Source organism: Mustelus asterias, chromosome 11, assembly GCF_964213995.1.
Source record: "Mustelus asterias chromosome 11, sMusAst1.hap1.1, whole genome shotgun sequence".
Classification (NCBI taxonomy): Eukaryota; Metazoa; Chordata; class Chondrichthyes; order Carcharhiniformes; family Triakidae; genus Mustelus; species Mustelus asterias.
The window spans coordinates 28,785,779-28,804,586 of record NC_135811.1 but is presented as its reverse complement, the minus strand read 5'-3'; the positions used below and the strand labels follow the sequence as shown (position 1 = coordinate 28,804,586).

At 41.5% G+C, this 18,808-nt stretch overlaps 1 protein-coding gene across 7 annotated transcripts in view; it reads left to right on the top strand.

Moving 5' to 3' along the window:
• Window positions 1-18,808, top strand: part of LOC144500437 (fibroblast growth factor receptor 2-like) — a 96,676-nt gene that overhangs the window by 51,817 nt on the left and 26,051 nt on the right. For 5 of the 7 annotated variants that reach the window (XM_078223338.1, XM_078223336.1, XM_078223340.1 and 2 more), the window contains 4 exons: window positions 7,743-7,933; window positions 8,406-8,556; window positions 11,679-11,875; window positions 18,401-18,549. In XM_078223338.1, the coding sequence (XP_078079464.1) occupies window positions 7,743-7,933; window positions 8,406-8,556; window positions 11,679-11,875; window positions 18,401-18,549 (688 nt within the window). Of the gene's footprint in view, window positions 1-7,742; window positions 7,934-8,405; window positions 8,598-9,272; window positions 9,418-11,678; window positions 11,876-18,400; window positions 18,550-18,808 lie in introns of all 7 variants that reach the window. The other 2 variants (XM_078223343.1, XM_078223337.1) reach the window with 2 other exon arrangements.

Here is an 18,808-nt window from a genome sequence, read left to right as displayed (position 1 = left end):
AAAGTCCAATTTAAATGGTCATACTGCTAACCCAGAGTTTATTTGCAGTAAAATTGCTGCTGAGATTCTGGCACAAAGTGAAAAAAAGATTAACGGTTTTTTTTTGTTCTGATCAAAGGTCGGTTATACTCTCCTAATTCTCAGACCATGTCTTTTTGTTTCAGCAATAGACGGAACAAGGACAGACATAGCAATTAATCCATTTCAGTCAGTCACTTAGCCTAATCTCAGCTGCTGGAAAGGTGAACTGACTTGGGTTGTGGGTATCATTTGATTAAGGTTATAAACAAAAAGAAAGAGAAATTAAGATGTCATAGGTTAGAATGTTATGTTGCAAAATTATATCAATTCCTTTGCATGTTGCTTAACCAGTTACAGTTGTGGTGGCTGAAACCCACTTGAGAGTGGTGGCTTATATTTTTATTTACGACTTGAATGACCATGAATATTAGTCATGGACAGGTTAGTGTGACCACAGACGTTCCAGACTCTCTCATGATGTCTGAATGTTATATTAGTCAGGTTATCTTGACCTTTAATAGCGTCTGAAAATGATCTTCCAGTTGACCCGAACCTCAAATGTGGTATACATCATTTCTTTAAAAATCAAACTCCTCTTTGTACTTACTCCCTCTGCACAAGGGATTGGGAATGAACCTCCTTGTCTGCCACCTGATCAGAATTTGTCATTAAGGTTTGTACTTCCTTCATATCAGAATGATTGTACCACACCTGTATTGGGCACTGCAAGAACAACAACCTGTATTTATAATCGCACCTTTAACAATGGTAGTGCAATAAAATGCCCCAAGGTGCTTCACAGGAGCATTGCAAAGCATAATTTGACACTGAGCCACATGAGGAAATGTCACACAGGAGACCAAAAGCTAGGTAAGAGAATCATAGAATCCCTACAGTGCAGAAGGAGGCCACGAGGCCCATTGAGTCTGCACCGGCCACAATCCCACCCAGGCCCCATCCCTGTAACCCCACATATTTATCCTGCTAATTCCCCTGATACTAGGGTCAATTTAGCATGGCCAGTCACCCTAACCCTCACATCTTTGGAGTGTGGGAGGAAACCAGAGCACCCGGAGGAAACCCATGCAGACACGAGGAGAATGTGCAAACTCCACACATTCAGTGACCCGATGCTGGAATTGAACCTGGGTCCCTGGCACTGTGAGGCAGCAATGCTAGCCACTGTGCCGTTCAGAGTGGTTTTAAGCAGCATCTTAAAGAAATGAAGAGGGTTAGGGACAGAATTCTAGAACTTAGGGCCTAGGCAGCTGAAGGAGCAGCTACCAGTGGTGAAACAATTTAAAATCAGAGAGTTCAAGAAGCTTAAATTAGAGAAGCACCAATATCTGAGGTGTTGGGCAGCTGGAGGAGATTGCAAGAGGTAGGCAAGCTGGCTGAAAATAGGCAAAAGCTAACTAATGGCAGTACATGACCTCTGATCTTTACTGCCTGTCAAATCATTCCCAGTTTTTGGGTTAAAGTGATCAGTCATTTCCCACAACCCCATTGGGAAAAAGATTAGAAGTCGATGGGGAACGCTGCAAAGCTGAATTAAATACTAATTTCCTAATTTAAATCCTTTTAGAAGGGAGGGGGGGGGGGCAGTGCACCTTGGGCAGTGCCAGACTGGCACTGCCAGTTGGGCACACTGGCAGTGCCCATTGGGCAGTGCCAAGGGGGTGAGTCTGCAGGAAGGGGGCCTCTTGGGGATTTGGCCGGATGGGGCAGAGTCAGACCCAGGGTAGGGGTATGTGGTAAAAGTGGAGGGTTAGGGGGGGAATTCTGCATCGGGAGGTAAGGGCTGATGTGGGGCCAGCCATCGGGAGGCTGGCGATAGGGGGGGTGTGGGGAGGGGTGGCATATCTATCAATCTATCGATGTACGAGGCAGATGTTTTACACAGAGGGTGGTGGGTGCCTGGAACTCGTTATCGGGGGGGGTAGTGGAAGCAGATATGATAGTGACTTTTTAAGGGGCGTCTTGACAAATACATGAATAGGATGGGAATAGAGGGATATGATCCCCGGAAGGGTAGGGGGTTTTAGTTAAGTCGGGTAGCATGGTCGGTGCAGGCATGGAGGGCTGAAGGGCCTGTTCCTGCGCTGTAATTTTCTTTGTTCCTTGTTCTCTCATTATACTGGGAGATAGGCGCATGCCCAAAGGCCCCTGTGCACTCTGCTGCCTCTCCAGCGGGATTAGACTCCCCCTCCCCCACTTGCATGATTCTTCTGGCGGCCCTTGTATTGTGCAGAATGGTGTAAATTATCAAAAGTCAGCTCACTCAAGAAATGGGCGGGAAACCTTTCTGGATAAATCCTATCAACTCTTGCTGCTTTGCCTGACTTGGTTGTTGTCAGGGCGCTGTCCACTCACTCTTGTGCAAGGATTTGAGAAGTCTGCCTGTTCTGGGGTGGGCTTGAGAAGTCTTGTCTGTTTGGGGCAGTCTCGAGAGACTGCATCTGGGCTGTCTTTCTCATCTTCCTTAGTGGTGGGTATTTTTAGAGTTTACTGGGAGCTGTGAAGTGACAGCAACAGTTCTCATCTTCCTTAGTGGTGGGTATTTTTAGAGTTTACTGGGAGCTGTGAAGTGACAGCAACAGTTCTCATCTTCCTTAGTGGTGGGTATTTTTAGAGTTTACTGGGAGCTGTGAAGTGACAGCAACAGTGTTGACTCTGGGCTGCTGGTGTAATTGACTGCTTCCAGGTGGCATGGAAATTTCTATGCCTTTCTGCTTGTGTGCCCTGAAATAGAAATGCAACACCATTCTGTTCTGTCACATTTGAGCAATGTAGCTGGAAGATTTTGTTATGACAACGTAACCATTATGAATGTTTGGCTGGGTTTCAAAACAGTGATGTCTATTTATTGAAACTTTATAATAGCAGGCTGTAATAACAGAATGTGACTTTGATGTTGCTTATTGTTTGTTTACAAGCCCAAAAGTTGATAAATCAAATAATATCCTATACTTTATTAATAGGGCAGAGTACAAAAGCAAGGCGTTTATGCTACATCTGTATAAAACACTGGTTTAACTTTAAATGGAGTATTTCACTCAGTTCTGTGCATCACACGTTAGAAAAGATGTGAAGGCATTAAAAAGAATGCAAAAAGGATTCACGAGTACTCAGCAAATTGCTCATTCAGAGAGTCAGCATAGATATGAAGGGCCAAATGATCACCTCCAGTACTGTAACACTTCTGTGGTTCTGTAAAGGATAATATTTTCTTTTTGCACTTGACTAGATTTCTTTTCTTTCCAGGCATGGTGCTTCTGAATTTGGGTTTTTGTTAAATTGTTAGAGGTTTAATTTTTTTAAATTTTAAACTAATTTCCATCGCTATTGCTTAGCTCCTGAGGAGTGTGCATTGTACCCGCTGATGAGTGGCATGGGGGAGTGGGGTGCGCATGGATGTGGTGTGAGGGATCTTGGGGGCATTGGGGGGGGTTGAGGGGGCATGGGCAATCTGCAAGGGCATGGGGGGGCGGGTGAGAACAAATGGAAGTGGTATGGGTGACTTGAGGAGGCATGGAGTGGGTGGGGGTGAGGCTCAGGAGGTCTTTAAGCAATGGGAGTTGGGTTGTCGTGCTGGAGGACCAAAGTGGGCCTTCTGACCATTCCTTCTCGCGCCCATGAATGCAATCGCAGCTCACAAAATACATTGCGAACTTGACTCCTATGTGAAAAGACAAAAACTCTGCGCAAAGGATCTGGTGTGCATTTCAGAAGGTGCAACATTGCACAGGTTGGATTCCACCTACAGCCCACAGTACAACTGGCCCTATTCTTCTATTCATAATACCCAGAATCCCATATGCTTTGTCATCCACCTTGTTAGCTAATCGTGCCATCTTCAAAACTCAGTGCAGTAACACCTCTGGGACTTTCTATTCTTGTGCAACCTTTGGTATAGACTCATACTTGTCACTCACTTGTTTCTAATAACGATAAAAGGCCTGCAGCCTTTTTGATCAATTTCCAGGAATTGTTGAATAATCAGTTTGTTAGTTGGCATTTGCTACATTCCTTGAGTTGTTTTGTGATTGTGACATGTGTTTCATTATGGAAAAACTGTGTTATCTGAATTTTCCAGAGCTTGTAAAGTCTTCTATTCTTGAGTCTGCCAGATAGTTGGGGATTATTCTACATACGATTATCAACTTGCATTATACATGGGGTAGTATTACAAAACACAGATTTCTGGCTGCCAGTATTTTGTGGTGGTGGGGGGGGGCGGGGGGCGTGGGGGGAGATGAGTATGTCAAGTTTCGAATTATGATCATGCAAATCAAGCAACAGTGACATGAACCTGGCAGGGGTTATTGTTAATATTTGGCTGCAGCTCCATGACCTTAATTAGTGGTAACCCCTGTGCCAACCAGCTGCCTCATTTATCCTTTACCCCTCCCCCTACACCAGTCACTCTCAACTTCACCTCATCACATCATTGCACAAACACAATGGAATTAGTTTAGTTGTTCCCTGAGGTTTTTGTTCAGGGACTGATGGCCCTGGTCAGCAGCAGGCATGTTTAATTGTGGAAAGTGGAATGAAGAATGCTCTATCTCTATATCTCATATCCTTAGGAAAACAATTATAGCCTTTGCTTCGTAAATGTAATGCTTTTCCCGGGGAGACCTATTCCCCCCCCGCCGCCCCTCCAGAGCTCTGGCGCATGAAGTTATTACACCAGGAATTGCTGTGAAAGTATTCATTTGTTTTAATGGACTAAACATTTTTTTTGTAAATCAAATTTTTTTTTTAATCTACTTGTTTGAACCTCAAGTAAAAGTTCCAAACGACATGCTGTATGTTGTAGAACACACTGGGGGATGGCTCATAGAATCCAGTGGGTGACTTAAGGAGGGATGAGGTGGGTGGGGGTGAGGTTGCACATCTTTGAAAATTAGGTGCATTTATTTGAATTGTGCTAACTGAACTCTATGAAGAACCAAAACTTTATTTTTGTGCTACTGTAAATTACACTGTAAATTAGGAGCAACAAAAAGATACAAGTGACAGCATCATATCTATCCTGCGCAAAATGTAATTTTCCAGTTGCCAGGCACAGCAGCTGAAACATGAGGCGGCTGGTAGAGCTGGGGGTTGGGGAGAATGGTGGGGCGGTGCGCCCACGTTTCATCCTGTCAAGGAACCATCTCTTTTCCTTCGTGGCTGTCAGATCACAACTGCAGCTACTGGCCATCTCTTGGAGGGCTTGGCCACCTATTGGGAGGGTTTGCCCCTCCATGGCCAGGCATCTGTGGCCTTTCAACAACAGTTTTTTTTACTTTAACTTTTTTTTTACTTTATCTTCTCTCTTTACAAGTATCGGTAGCTCCCTCCTTGAGCGATGGAGCTGCTGATGTGTCATTGCTGGAGGGTCCCTGATCTTCCAGCTGCAGGAACTTGCCCACCACCCTTCATTGGATGGCAAATGTGCTTTCTGTCCACTAAATGGCCAATTCTGCAGAAATCAGTGTGGGGTTACTGCTCCCAACACAAATGTTGGGGTCCCAAACCAAAAAAGAAAATTCTGCCCTGGAAGTCTTTCAGTGAGCCAAGGGGCTTTACTAGATCTGTATTTTAAACTCAAACTTTGACTTAAACATTTGTACGCATTTGCTCATGTTTCAAATAAAAAAGGGCCACATTAACAAAATGAAATTATTCTGGCACAAATCAACAAAAGTTAGACATAGAATCTTACAGTGCAGAAGGAGCCCATTCGGCCCATCGAATCTGCACCGACCACAATCCCACCCAGGCCCTATCCCCATAACCCCATGCATTTACCCTAGCTAGTCCCCCTGACACCGAGGGCAAATTTAGCATGGCAAATCCACTTAACCCGCACATCTTTGGACTGTGGAAGGAAACCGGAGCACCCACGTAGACACAGGGAGAATGTGCAAACTCCACACAAACGGTGACCCAAGCCGGAAATCGAACCCGGGTCCCTGGTGCTGTGAGGCAGCAGTGTTAACCACTGTGCCACCGTGCCGCCCCAAGTTGTTATAACCGGCATTGACATGTTCAGACGTAATGATGTATTCAGCTCTTATAGATTTATGTTTCATAACATGCAGAACTTGAATATTGGATTAAAATATAAATCAATCTGCAATCACCAACCTATCAAATGCTCATGTGTAAAGATCTCCTCCATATTTGGGCCAATCACTAGCCATCAGATGTCAGATATAGTAATGTAATTGGTCGTTGAGCGATTGTAATACACAACTTCATCTGTTGGGTTACTTTTTTTGGTTTTCGAGATGGAAGAAGTGACTGAGGCTTTCTCATTTCCCAGGTAATCTTCAGGTGTGCAGGAGTCATTCGCCGCTCCGGCATTCTCAGTTAATGTAGATTTCCATGCCCATTTCAGAATCATTCTAGAAAAACTATTTAAATGGTCATCTTTTCATCTGTTAATATTCAATAATAACAAAAAGATCTTCTAATTAGGATAAAATGCTCAGACATCCCGATGATCGGATGCAGTGCTGTATGTCTAAAGGACATCAAACAGTTTTCAGAGTAAAAGATAATTTGTAAGAAAAGCGGAATTCTGATAACTAATTTAAGGTGAAAATACACTCTTAACCTGATGGCAACTGGAAAATACTTTTACAATGCTTTGTTGTTTTAGTAAAGAAGCAGAAATCCTTAATTGAGGTTCAGGTGAACCTCTAACATGTATGAATATAAGAACATTTCAGTGATTGTACCGCAGTTTAAATGAGCTAACTGTGGCCTTATAACAGGGCAAGATTGCCCTATGAATTAATTCCCAGTAGATGCCTGCATCAGGCCAAATATGTTTGACTGTATCAAAGGTCTTATTGTTAACTAGGGGCACCATTTCTTTGCAATGTAATCAAAATGTTTGCTTGTGAAAGAATCTGTTGGCAAATTCAAAACACCCATTTAGAAATGCTGGCAAGCTAATAAAAGTAACATAGATGGTGGTGTTGGTTCTCATTTATGTTTCTAAGCCTGTTCTTCATACATCCTTAAAAGTGCTCTGTTAGTCCCTCCAATGTTTTCTTTGGGGGTCTGTAGCCGCTCTGTGGTCTCCTTCCAAAGTTTAAAGGAGTTTCAGTGCTTTTTAAACTAGATACTTTTTACAAGCCTCATAGCTATTAAAGCAGGATGTTGCTTCATACGTAATGGAAAAACAAAAAGAAATAGCTTCATTAACCAGGCAGAGTCTTAAATAGTGCCTGTATATTTAAAATTATATTTACATGAAGCAAAGCATAGCTTTACACCGAGTTTCTCTAGCTGAAGCAACATGGCTAACTTTGCGCCATAAAGAAGTTAGCTGCTGCGCAAACATTTTATTTCTGTAGATATTTTAATGTAGCTGATTTTCTCAAGTGATTAAAAATCCATGAAACTAAATGCCCTCATCAATCATTCCCAGTCAATTTGCAAACCATGCTGTGCAACTAAAATTAAATTTCAACGAAAACAAAGATTAGATCTGAATTTTAAAAAGTGCAAAACTTCTCTACGAAAACATACTTGGCCTTGTCGAAGAGGAGAGAAGGGTCAAAGTACAAACTCGGACAAGCTCCGTTTTTATCAAGCATACAATTGTTTCCATTTAAAGGCATTAGTGGAACGTAAAGAAGTAGAAAATATTTTTTAAAACACTGCATTTGCTCGCATCAATTCAAATTGTGTTTTCTTTGTTTTGAAATTTATTTCAGAGCGGTCACCACACAGGCCTATCCTGCAAGCAGGGTTGCCTGCTAACAAAACAGTGTTGGTGGGAAGTGACGTGGAGTTTGTGTGCAAAGTGTTCAGTGATGCCCAACCCCATATACAATGGCTGAAGCATGTTGAAAAGAATGGCAGTAGATATGGTCCAGATGGATCTCCTTATGTCCACATCTTAAAGGTTTGAGAATTCAGAAAGCCTTTATGAATATTTGTGTATAATGAACATTGTGAAAGACTGAACCACATTATCAACAAGGGCAAGGAGTATCCATATTTACATTGCATTTTAAAATACAGATGTTTTCAAATATCCAGTGTATTTTCACGACACCTTAATTCCAGTTGAATTACTTTTCTTCCAAAGTTTATACCTTCTACTTCCTGGGCAGTTGCAACACATTTTGTTTAACTTGTTAAAATATGCTCAAGAAAACTGGTATGTCCTCTTCATACATAACAGCCCTTTTAGTTGTATTTTTTATATTACTTGCTGTTTTCTTCCTTCATACCACAAGATTGTTCAACGTTTTGATAGAGAAAATGTTTGTTTATTTCATTTAGAGGACTGGTGATGCTGGTGGTGGGATGTTAGCTCTGTTCATACCAGGACAGCGATTATATTGTTATCTTCTGTTATTGGTTTGTTCTAGCATTCGGGGATAAATAGTTCCAATGCAGAGGTGCTGAATCTGTACAATGTGACTGAGGCGGACAGTGGAGAATATATATGTAAGGTCTCCAATTATATTGGAGCCGTCAATCAGTCTGCTTGGCTCACTGTTGCTCAATTCTCCCCAAAAGGTAACACTTTACAGGACGCACATTACAAAGCTCTGCCCATGGTAAATGAATTTAGGAAACGGCTGACTCATGCTGGGAGATGCTTGGAAGATTGCAAGCAACTTACGGGATCTTTGGGCTTTGGGTATTAATGGTCCCTTAATTTCCTTTCCATGATGCAACTTTATGCACGTTAGACATGGAAAAATACCCACAATATGTGGCAAAACTATCCCATGCTGTACTTTACAGCTGAAATTTTCATCAATTAAACCTATTCTGTCTTGTTCATCCTAAAGCATCTTTTTCTTCCTCCTGTCAATATTTAAATGGTTCTACTTTACCTCCGTCCCTCTTCATTAAACCAGTAGTGCATTTCCAATTCCCTTCCCCATTTTACTGTCTTTACCTTCTCCTTCATTTCACGCTTCCTTTATTCTAAGAAAACAATAGGATAAAGAGAACAAATTATTATGGGCCTATTTTTCCATGAGTTAAATTGCATGCCTAGAAGGGTGAGTTAAAGATGGTGATGGGTATCTGATTATTCCATAAAACAAGCTTGGAGTTGGGAGCAAGCTTTGGATGAAGGGTTGTGGATGGGGAGCACATAACTCCATCAGATTACTGCACCGCTGCTGATAAGCAGTGGTACTGGTTTGTTGTCCCTGTCCACAAATATCTCATGTTGTCTTGCTTGTATATTTTTTTTTTGTTTTGCTTCCTTTTTCTTCTAGACTGCCGGTGTTAACACCACGGACAAAGAAATTGAGGTTCTCTATTTACGGAATGTAACTTTTGAGGATGCTGGGGAATATACATGCTTGGCTGGTAATTCTATTGGGATTTCACATCACTCTGCATGGTTGACAGTTGAGTCAGGTACATACGGCTTTCCTTCAATGGTTCATCTTTCCCCTTTCACTAAACTGACACTGCCTTCTGCGGTGGAACTGGCAGCAGAATTATAATGCAAAAAACCCAAGATCCCGGTTCTGAATCATATATTATCATTATTGATTTTTAAAATTGTATACAATTATAGGTGTATTTGGAAAAACATAATGGTTTGTCACACTGACTATTGCTGTGGTAATGCCAGTTCCCCTTCTGTAATGAAGCAGTGTTGTTTTGTGGGAATTCACTTAATGAATCAACTTTATTTCTTCAGTGATTGCATGCACTCAAATGAGATTCTGATTCATTTGCAAGAGAGGACATAACATGCAAAGTCTTACCTAGCATGTGGAATCTGATGCTGTTTCTCTTCCTTAAGAAATGGTCATCAGTGGTGTTTTAACTGATCGATAATTGAGGGGGGAAGCACGTTGGAGCTACATAACCCAGCCCCAGCAAATCTTTCTCAATTATCTGTCCTCGATGCACCCGCTTGGTAATTCCCTTGTGAAACTTCAATTCAGTCGAACAATGGTGGTCTTCAGATTTGCAGGTTGCAATGACAGCTAATCCTTTCTCCCTGGAGAAAGTGACCTGCAACCACACTGTTTGATTTGAATGAAGTGTTGAGGTTTTTTACCACATAACATGATTGTCTCTTAAAAACTGCTACAAACCTTTCCTGTAGTCTCTAATTTCACAGACAATCAGGCAAAAACCTTTAGTGCAGCTTTGCTTTCACTAGGAATCTGGGACGTTTCTGGTTTTGTTTGCTTCTTGTTTCACCTTTAAAGCCTTCAGTGGGCATTTTATGCTTGGTAGCTTTTGGCAATGCGACTTGTTATGGATGGCGCAGCTTGAACAGCATTCATTATGCTAAATATGCTGTAGATATAAGGTAATAAAATTTGAGGCACCGTCTTAACGGTTTGAAGTGTACTCTGCTTGTGTGAAATACTTGCAATTTTTAACAGAATGTTTTAACAGAATGTTTATCACTTTAACAAAAAACAAGCTGGGTCAGTTTTAACCTTTGGCTATAAATGTCTTGTACTTTGCACCAGAGAATGTGATGTTTTAAATTTAATATCAATGTTCATAGCGAAATGCAACTGGAGTGGTGCATGTTCAGGCTAAAAAAAAACATTAATTGATATATTTTATTTACATTTCCATGCCTTTGTTATTTTCTGCCATTATCAGTTTCCCTTCTGTAACAGACAAGAGATTTTCACGCTAAAATTTTGAACCAGATTTTAGGAGGTGCAAGAATGTGATTAAGTACCCTGTAGACCTCCCCCTTCCCGGTTTCCAATCTACCCCAATTTTCTTTGCATACTCTTATTAATGTAGAATCTGGTGCCATGGTACACCAGCACTATACCACAAGTGTATTCTTGGCTCTTCCTCAACATGGCTTTCTCCCCTCTTCTTAGAATCATAGAATCCACACAGTGCAGAAGGAGGCCCATCGAGTCTCCACCGACACAATCCCACCCAGGCCATAACCCCATAACCCTATGCATTTACCCTAACTAGTGTCCCTGACATTGAGGGCAAATTTAGCATGGCCAATCAACCTAACCCGCTCATCTTTGGACTGCGGGAGGAAACCGGAGCACCCAGAGAAAATCCACGCAGACGCAGGGAGAATGTGCAAACTCCACACAGACTGTGACCCAAACCGGGAATCGAACCCGGGTCCCTGGCTCTGTGAGACAGCAGTGCTAACCACTGTGCCCAAGTTGTACCAAGTTGCCCATGTTCTTATCAAGTTGTACGGTCAAAAAGATATCGGCAACCTTTTCACTAGATCAGCTAAGTGGCTAGCCTTTCATAGGAACATCACAGTCAACCACAATAATGTTTCTCACCAGGTAGCCACAAATGTGTACTTTTCAATAGGACCCACTAGGTAGTGGGCAAGAGCAAGAACCTTTCCCTCATAACCCTGGAACTGCTGGAAGCAGTTGCCACTCACACCACTGGTACTATACCAGCTGTGGCCGTCTAAGCTCTGCAAGCAACAGGAGTTTTCCTGTTGTGTGACAGTCAGTATTATTACACTGGCAGCATCTTTTACTCGTGAAACCATTTGTGCAGCATTTCCTCTTTTCATATTGAATATGTTATTGAGGAATAGTATTGGAACTGTTAACAACCTTTCACTTCTTTATCAGTTACATTATCATGTGTGAAACTATATGTTAATGTCTGACACAATTGTTTCTTCACGTGTAATCCAGTTCCCGAAGACAAACCAAAAGGGTTGACCTCTCCTGACTATCTGGAAATAGCTATCTATTGCATTGGTGTTTTTGTTATCGCTTGTATGGTGGTGACGGTTATTATTTGCCGAATGAAGAACACGACAAAGAAGCCCGATTTTAACGCCCAGCCGACGGTGCACAAGCTGACCAAGCGCATCCCTCTGCGCAGACAGGTAACAGAAAGTAGATAAAGAGTTCAAAAACCTTTACTTGACTTAGTGAACATTTTATCATACATTACTCCCAGATTTACAGTTACATTTCAGAAGTGGTCATACAATGTGGTAACTTTTCCCTCTTTCACTACTCCCAACCAAAACATTGTCCATCTTTTTAAAATAAACTCCACATTTGTAAATGCCGAGTTGCTTTCCCCTCCTCAAAGGTTTTATCAAATAATTAGGCATTTTAATCGTACTTGGTAACTAATGTTCACCGGCAGAAATGGATGTTTCCACCGTGTTTCATCCAATTGTGAGAAAATGCAGATTTTAATTTTTGTTCTGGAATTGAAGGAGGAGTTGGACAGATTTTTAATTGGTAATGGGTTGAAGGGTTATGGGGAGAATGCAAGGGAATGGGGATGAGGAGCATATCAGCCATGATCAAATGGTGCAATAAACTCGATGAGCCAAATGGCCTAATTCTGCTCCTATATGTTATGAACTAACTTATTATTCTTCCTGCTGATTGTGGACTTCATTAACTTGATTTATAAGCTGCTGTATCCCTGAGAATTATGAATCAAAACCTTTACTTGACATAGTGACCATTTTATCATATATTATTCCTAGATTTCCAATTGTATTCAGCAGTAAAGTTGAAGAAACTTCATTTTCTTGTCACCCCAGTAGAGGTTTTGGGTGATCTTCAGCACAAAGTGCTGAACTGCAGTATTGGGTTCCATCTGGGCACCTGCCCACCCTAAGAAAAGAATCCCCACCCTGGAAAACGGTTTGGGGTTATAGTTGACAGACAGATGGCTGCAGTTTTATTGGCCTTCTCTGGGTAGGCTGGGAGGAGGCAGGGCTGGATTAAAGTGTTGGCGCAAGGCGTCAGGAGGGAAACACAATGGCCTCCTCCTGCATCTACTTTCTATGTTTCCTGTTGCCATGGCACTTTACTGAAAACAGGAACAGCAGCAACGTGGCTACCAGCCAATCGGTGGTGGGCAATCAATTCAATTGATTAAGTGCCAAATAACAGATAACTTGGCCCCCTCTGGAATTTTACCATGCCAGGATGGGCTTCTGCTGTGTGGCAAGACCACCAGGTATACCGAGGCAGCCTGCAGTGGGATGGGGGTGGCGGAGGAAGCAAAGACACCTTCCTTTATGGCCGCCCCAGCTCTGCTGAGGTCGTTGTGGCACTCCACAGCTCCAACACTGCTGCAGAAGGGTCATTCTGGCCATCTCCATGGCCTTCAGTAATGCTTTGGAAATCTGGTATAAGGCTTTGCTGGAATGCGGCCAAAGATAGATATCCATTTTCCCATCCTATCTTTTTATATTATTCGTTCATGGGATGTGAGCATCGCTAGCTGGCCAGCATTTATTGCCCATTCCTGGTTGCCCTTGAACTGAGTGCTTTGCTAGGCCATTTCAGAGGGCAGCTAAAAGTCAACCACATTGATGTGACTTTGGAGTCACATGTAGGCCAGACAGGTAGGACGGCAAATTTCCTTCCTTAAAGGGCCTGAGTGAACCAAACGGGTTTTTCTGATAATCGGCATGGTGATCGGTAGATTCTTAATTCCAGATTTTTAAATTGAATTTAAATTTCACCATCTGCCGTCGCGAGATTCAAACCAGTGTCCCCAGAACATTAGCTGAGTTTCCTGATTAATATTCTACCGATAATACCATCACCTCACCAACTTGTCAGCTAACCAGCTCGCTTCCAAACTGGTGCTTTTTCTGGCAGCGCAGCAGAAAGTAGGAACTCCAAGGAGGGGAGGGAGAGAAGGGAGGGAGTTGAGTGGAATTGTAAACATTCATTAAGACTAGCATTCAAATCCAACTCTGTCATTTTGCACCTAAACTAACAATTCTGCATGTGGACTGCCTCAGTCTGTCTCTGTTGTGAATGGTAAAACTATAATAATCACATGGGACTATCTTTAAGATGGTGTTTTATAAATAAAGTTTTAAAATAAGCTCCATGCTCATTAACCTGAGAGTACTGAATGCCTTTAGTATCTTTCATGAGACATATTTTAAAATCTCTGTTTCCTTCTTCCTGTTAAATATTAAAATTAATAATTGGAAAGTGTAATTTATACATATTTGCTCTGAGAATATATATTTTCATTTTTGGTACCCATGTGGTTCTCTAGCCGATAAATAGTTAAAGTCTTAAACCCTACTTGCTGCACATGGTGCAACCCCAGTGACAGGATGTGATAATACCAAAGGAATTCTACGTATGTACGCGTGACCCTACTCTGTCACCTCCAACTGCCAGATGTCACCCCAAATTATATATCCTTAGCCTTTTATCCAGTCTTAACAGTGTGAATTAGTTGCTTTTTTTAATGTAAGCATCCATAAGAGTGCACATTGGAATAACTTTTTGTAAAAATGGTTTTATTTGATTAAGTTAGAATAAGCAACTGCTTCAGTCTTTTCAGTGATATTTGAGGGAGACCATATCTGGTGTCAGCAGCATCATTGATTAGTAGAAACAATTTATACTTGAGTAACATTTGCTACATTTCTTTGTCCATTTGTTATTGCAATCTGTAGCGGGCAAGGAATGTGCTGGCTTTCTTTACAGACTTTATTTGCAAGAATTATACCAATTAAACAGTGCTCTTATTAGATTAGTCAGTGCATTTGCTTTGGAGCATTTTGCCTGAAAATTGATTCATCAATGGTTCTATTCATCAGTCTGAATATTCAAGACTTTGCAGTGTGAGACTAATAGAGATATTAGAATTTCCATTAACTATCTGGAAGGATCACACAACAAGAGTTCAAGTTTCAAGACTGCTACTGTAACAAACAAATTAAAAGCAACATTGACTAATCACTATTTAGTAGGCAACCTATACTTCAAACTACAGAAATTTTCCCCAGTTAACTTTTAGAACAACTGAAAATTCTCCACCATGGTAATACTTTATGCTGTCCCATAAGTGGATACTTTATTCTCCAGGAACCGAATCCCAAAAGCCACATCCATTTCCCTTTGCCAGCTGGGCAACTTCTAATTTTATAACTGACTGCCACTGTGAGGATTATACTGGAGGTTCATTCTCTCTAGTCCAGCTAGCCACCTTTAAATCTTTACAAACTTGGTCTCATCAACCTGAGTGCAAGCTCCCACCTACAATTTGTGGTGAACATTGAGGTCAGCATTTTGTCAGCTTCGGGTACAGGGTAGCTTGCTCTCATTTTCTCTCTCGCTCGCTCTCCCACACACTCACTCTCAGAATCTTGCAAACTACCTTGGGTTTGTGAGGTTCAGTGATATCTTGTAAAACCCTGTAAGCTGATATTACAATAGCTTGCTATGAACTTTTCCCCTTCCCAAGTTCATCTTCATTGGCTTTGTATCTAGATAAAAATGCCTGTTAGCTATTTTCTAAACTCCTACCTCCATTCTAGCTTGGAATTAAATGGACAGTTTAAATTACAAACATTTATAAAACCTGACATTCCTCACACCTTTTTGAGAGATTTGGAGACTAACAGTTTACTCATTGTCAGCACAGATGCTCTTACCATCGTCCACAGGTATGAACGTCTTGTACTTTCTCAATAGGGTAATTAGGGATGGGCAATAAATGCTGGCATAACCAGCAACATCCACATCGCATGAAAGATTTTTTTTAAAGTCTCTTGACTTGGGTCCACTCTTACCCCCACAGCAACCAAGCCACCCAGACTTGTTGTCCAGTAGAATTCAGAGCAGATCACAAAACCCCCTTTGCCTCGGGACAGTTCAAAAATGTAACAATCTTAGAAGTTTATATTTGTGACAAGTGATATTCAGTCTTGTAAGCATTAGCGTTGTTTTGTGTAAAAAAAAAAAATGTATGATTTGATTAGCTATAGCACATGAAAGGGAAATATTATACTGCCAGAAATTTGGAAACATTTAGCCAGGCTCTAGATCTTGGTGCTTATTTTTTGAACAGTCTGTGGTTTCACCAAATCTGCTGTCTTTCTTGAATGCTTTATGTTTGCCTTTTAACAAATAATATTGAGGATAACCCGTTTCCATCATTTAAAGTAGTCAATACAGAATTAACCCAGAAAAGGAACACATTCAGTGCAATGATGAACTTCCAGAGCATGAGTTACTTGACTTAATTGTTTACCTCAGAGTTCAATTATGAATCAGAGCTGCTGCTGAAAATATCTTGGGCGGAATTCTCCGATCTCATTCATTCCCGCCCTGTTGCCAGCAAGAATGGAGAGTTTGGCACTCAGCCATAACTCCATACACCACAGCAGCATCAGGGAACCCCAGCCGCAGACAGGGTCAGAGGTTTCCGGCACTTGTCTTCATCATTTTTCGTGTCTCGTTGGTCCCTTGAAAATGATCACCAACTTGAATGCTTAGTGCCCTGATTAAAACTGGAGCGCCTGCACGTAGTGTATGATGAGTAATCGTGTAAATGAATCGTGATACACATTCAAAGAAAAAAAAATAACCATCATGGGAGGTGAAGTTGTGGAAAAATCTATGCCTGGATGATCTCCAGGAGTTTCAAGTACCCTATTACAAACATTGACAGCATGTGTACTGCAAGAGCTGCAGTCAATGGTTTAGGTTAAAAACGCATAATAAAAATGAGAACCAAATGTGCCAGAGCTGATGGTAGTGCTGCCAACAGACTGGTGTAATAGACTGTAAACTGAAAAATGACCACGAATGACCAAACAAAAACATGCATTCAAAATAACCCTCTTCCCCCAGCAAGTGTTTTCTAAATAACTTGTGATTCTGTATTTAGTGTTTCGGGGAAGAAATTTTAAAAATGGGAGCAATTAGATGAAGCTCGATAGCTAAAAGACTTTATCGCAATGCTACTAGACTTGGAATGCCATTAAAGGGATTGGTTTTGTATAAATTTCAGCCCACTACAAGTGTTATATCGCTTCCCCCATGCATCTATTCAGGCTATCAACTATAACTTAGTTCCCTGCTTCTCTGTATCCTTCAATAGCTATTGAAGGATACATAATTCCCTTTTTAAATGTTGTGATTGACTTGACTTCAGTAACTTCTTGAGATAAAGTTTTCAAAATCCTAATAACCTATTGGCTTAACTTATTATTTTCTATTTGTAAGCATTGATCCTAACTTTAAGAGATAAATTGGTCCAACTGAAGGGTTGAAATGGAAGCCCTTCAGCCAATCATTAATCACGGTGGAAAATTCGGCGTAACTTTGGGGACCTTGCCTAGTTTAATGATTGCATTCTTTTTGCAAAGTGTGCTGAGTATGTCAGTACAGCTATGCAATGGTCTGGCAAGACTATTCCTGACAGAATTTCAGAGAAATAGAATGCTTCATATTCACCCAGTATGTCTCATTTAGCAGACTGGTCGAGAACAAGCAGATTTGACAGTTGGCCAAGCTGGGATTCAAATTCTTGTCTTTTTGGTTGGGCCAAATATTTAACTGGTAAAATAGTAAATTTTCCCCTTTTTTAAAATTTACTTCATTATTAAGTCTTTCTTGACAGTAAATTTAATAACAGCTCAATTGTACCCTCAGCTAAATTTGTTAGGTATATCTATAAACTCATAAATGCAAGGCTGCAGATTTCTAGAATTCTCAAACTCTACAAAAGCCTAAGCTCAGACTGTGTTATTTCTTCACTCCAATGTAATTGTTAACTGGCTGATTTTGTACTTCAGAGGGATCTAATTTAACTCCCAGGCGGGAACACGGCCTACTGAGAGGTCGGCCCGTCCAGGAGCAGTGATGGGGAGGTTCCGCCAATTTTAAAGGTTGGGCCTCATTAACGTGCTGCTGGCTGCATTCTAACCAAAATGGCAAGGCAGTCGGCGGTAAGCGACTGCCCAGCCGGTAAAACCTTGCGACAGGATGTGGTGCCAAGGGCTTCAAGGAATGGCCTCTGGCACAAAGGTAGGTAGAATGTAGGGAGGATCCAAGGGTGATGTCAGTCGGGAGTGAGGGGGGAAGTGGTGGTGGGGGATGCCTGGAGCACTGGAGGCCTAAAGTTTCCTTGTGGGGCCAAGAGATCCACTCTTGCTCCTTCTGACCCTCAAAGAAACTGCAAAAATGTTTTCGGAGGCTAACTTGTGAGGCCTTTTGCAGCCCAGGCTGTCAGGGATGCCGTGCAGGTTTTTCTACCCAAGCCTGGGGATAATATTGAAGCCAGGTTCTGATGATATAATTGGCACCCTGTTTTAAAAATGGACTCGGTTGGCTTCAGACAGGTGTCCTTTGCAATTAGATTACAATCGACAGGATCGGGTGGGGTTCAAGTGGGTAAGTCGTTTGCTCCAATTTAACTGCCTTAACTTTAAATCCACTTTCCACCAGACAATAACAGGTAAAATTCCCTGTAAATGTATTTATTTAATAAATACAGACACTTCATTTCATAAATACAGACACTTCATGCAAGTAGCCTAGTGTACGGATGTAGTTAATTATTCTGCATTGTGACATTGAGGATCATTGGCGTTTTGTTTCTTCATTGTTGCTGTGAACAGGTTTCTGCTGATTCAAGCTCCTCCATGAGTTCAAATACTCCCCTAGTGCGGATCACTACACGGCTCTCATCCACAGATGCACCGGTGCTAGCTGGAGTTTCAGAATATGAACTTCCAGAAGATCCAAAATGGGAGTTTTCACGGGACAAGTAAGTTTTCCCAGCCATTTCCCCATGCTAACAAACATGTCTAAGTTTAAACCTAAAAGTGTTTGTTATCAGTTCAATTCATTCAGTTGCTGGATACTTGCGTGAAACCGTATATTGAGAAAGGTGCTGGCAACCTTGGGAACTTGCTAAGGGTGACCCTGCCTTATTCCCGTATTCGCAAACCCTTTTTATCAAGAAGAACTGTACACAGTATTCCAGCTGTGCCCTAACTAGTGTTATATACAGTTCTAGCATAACC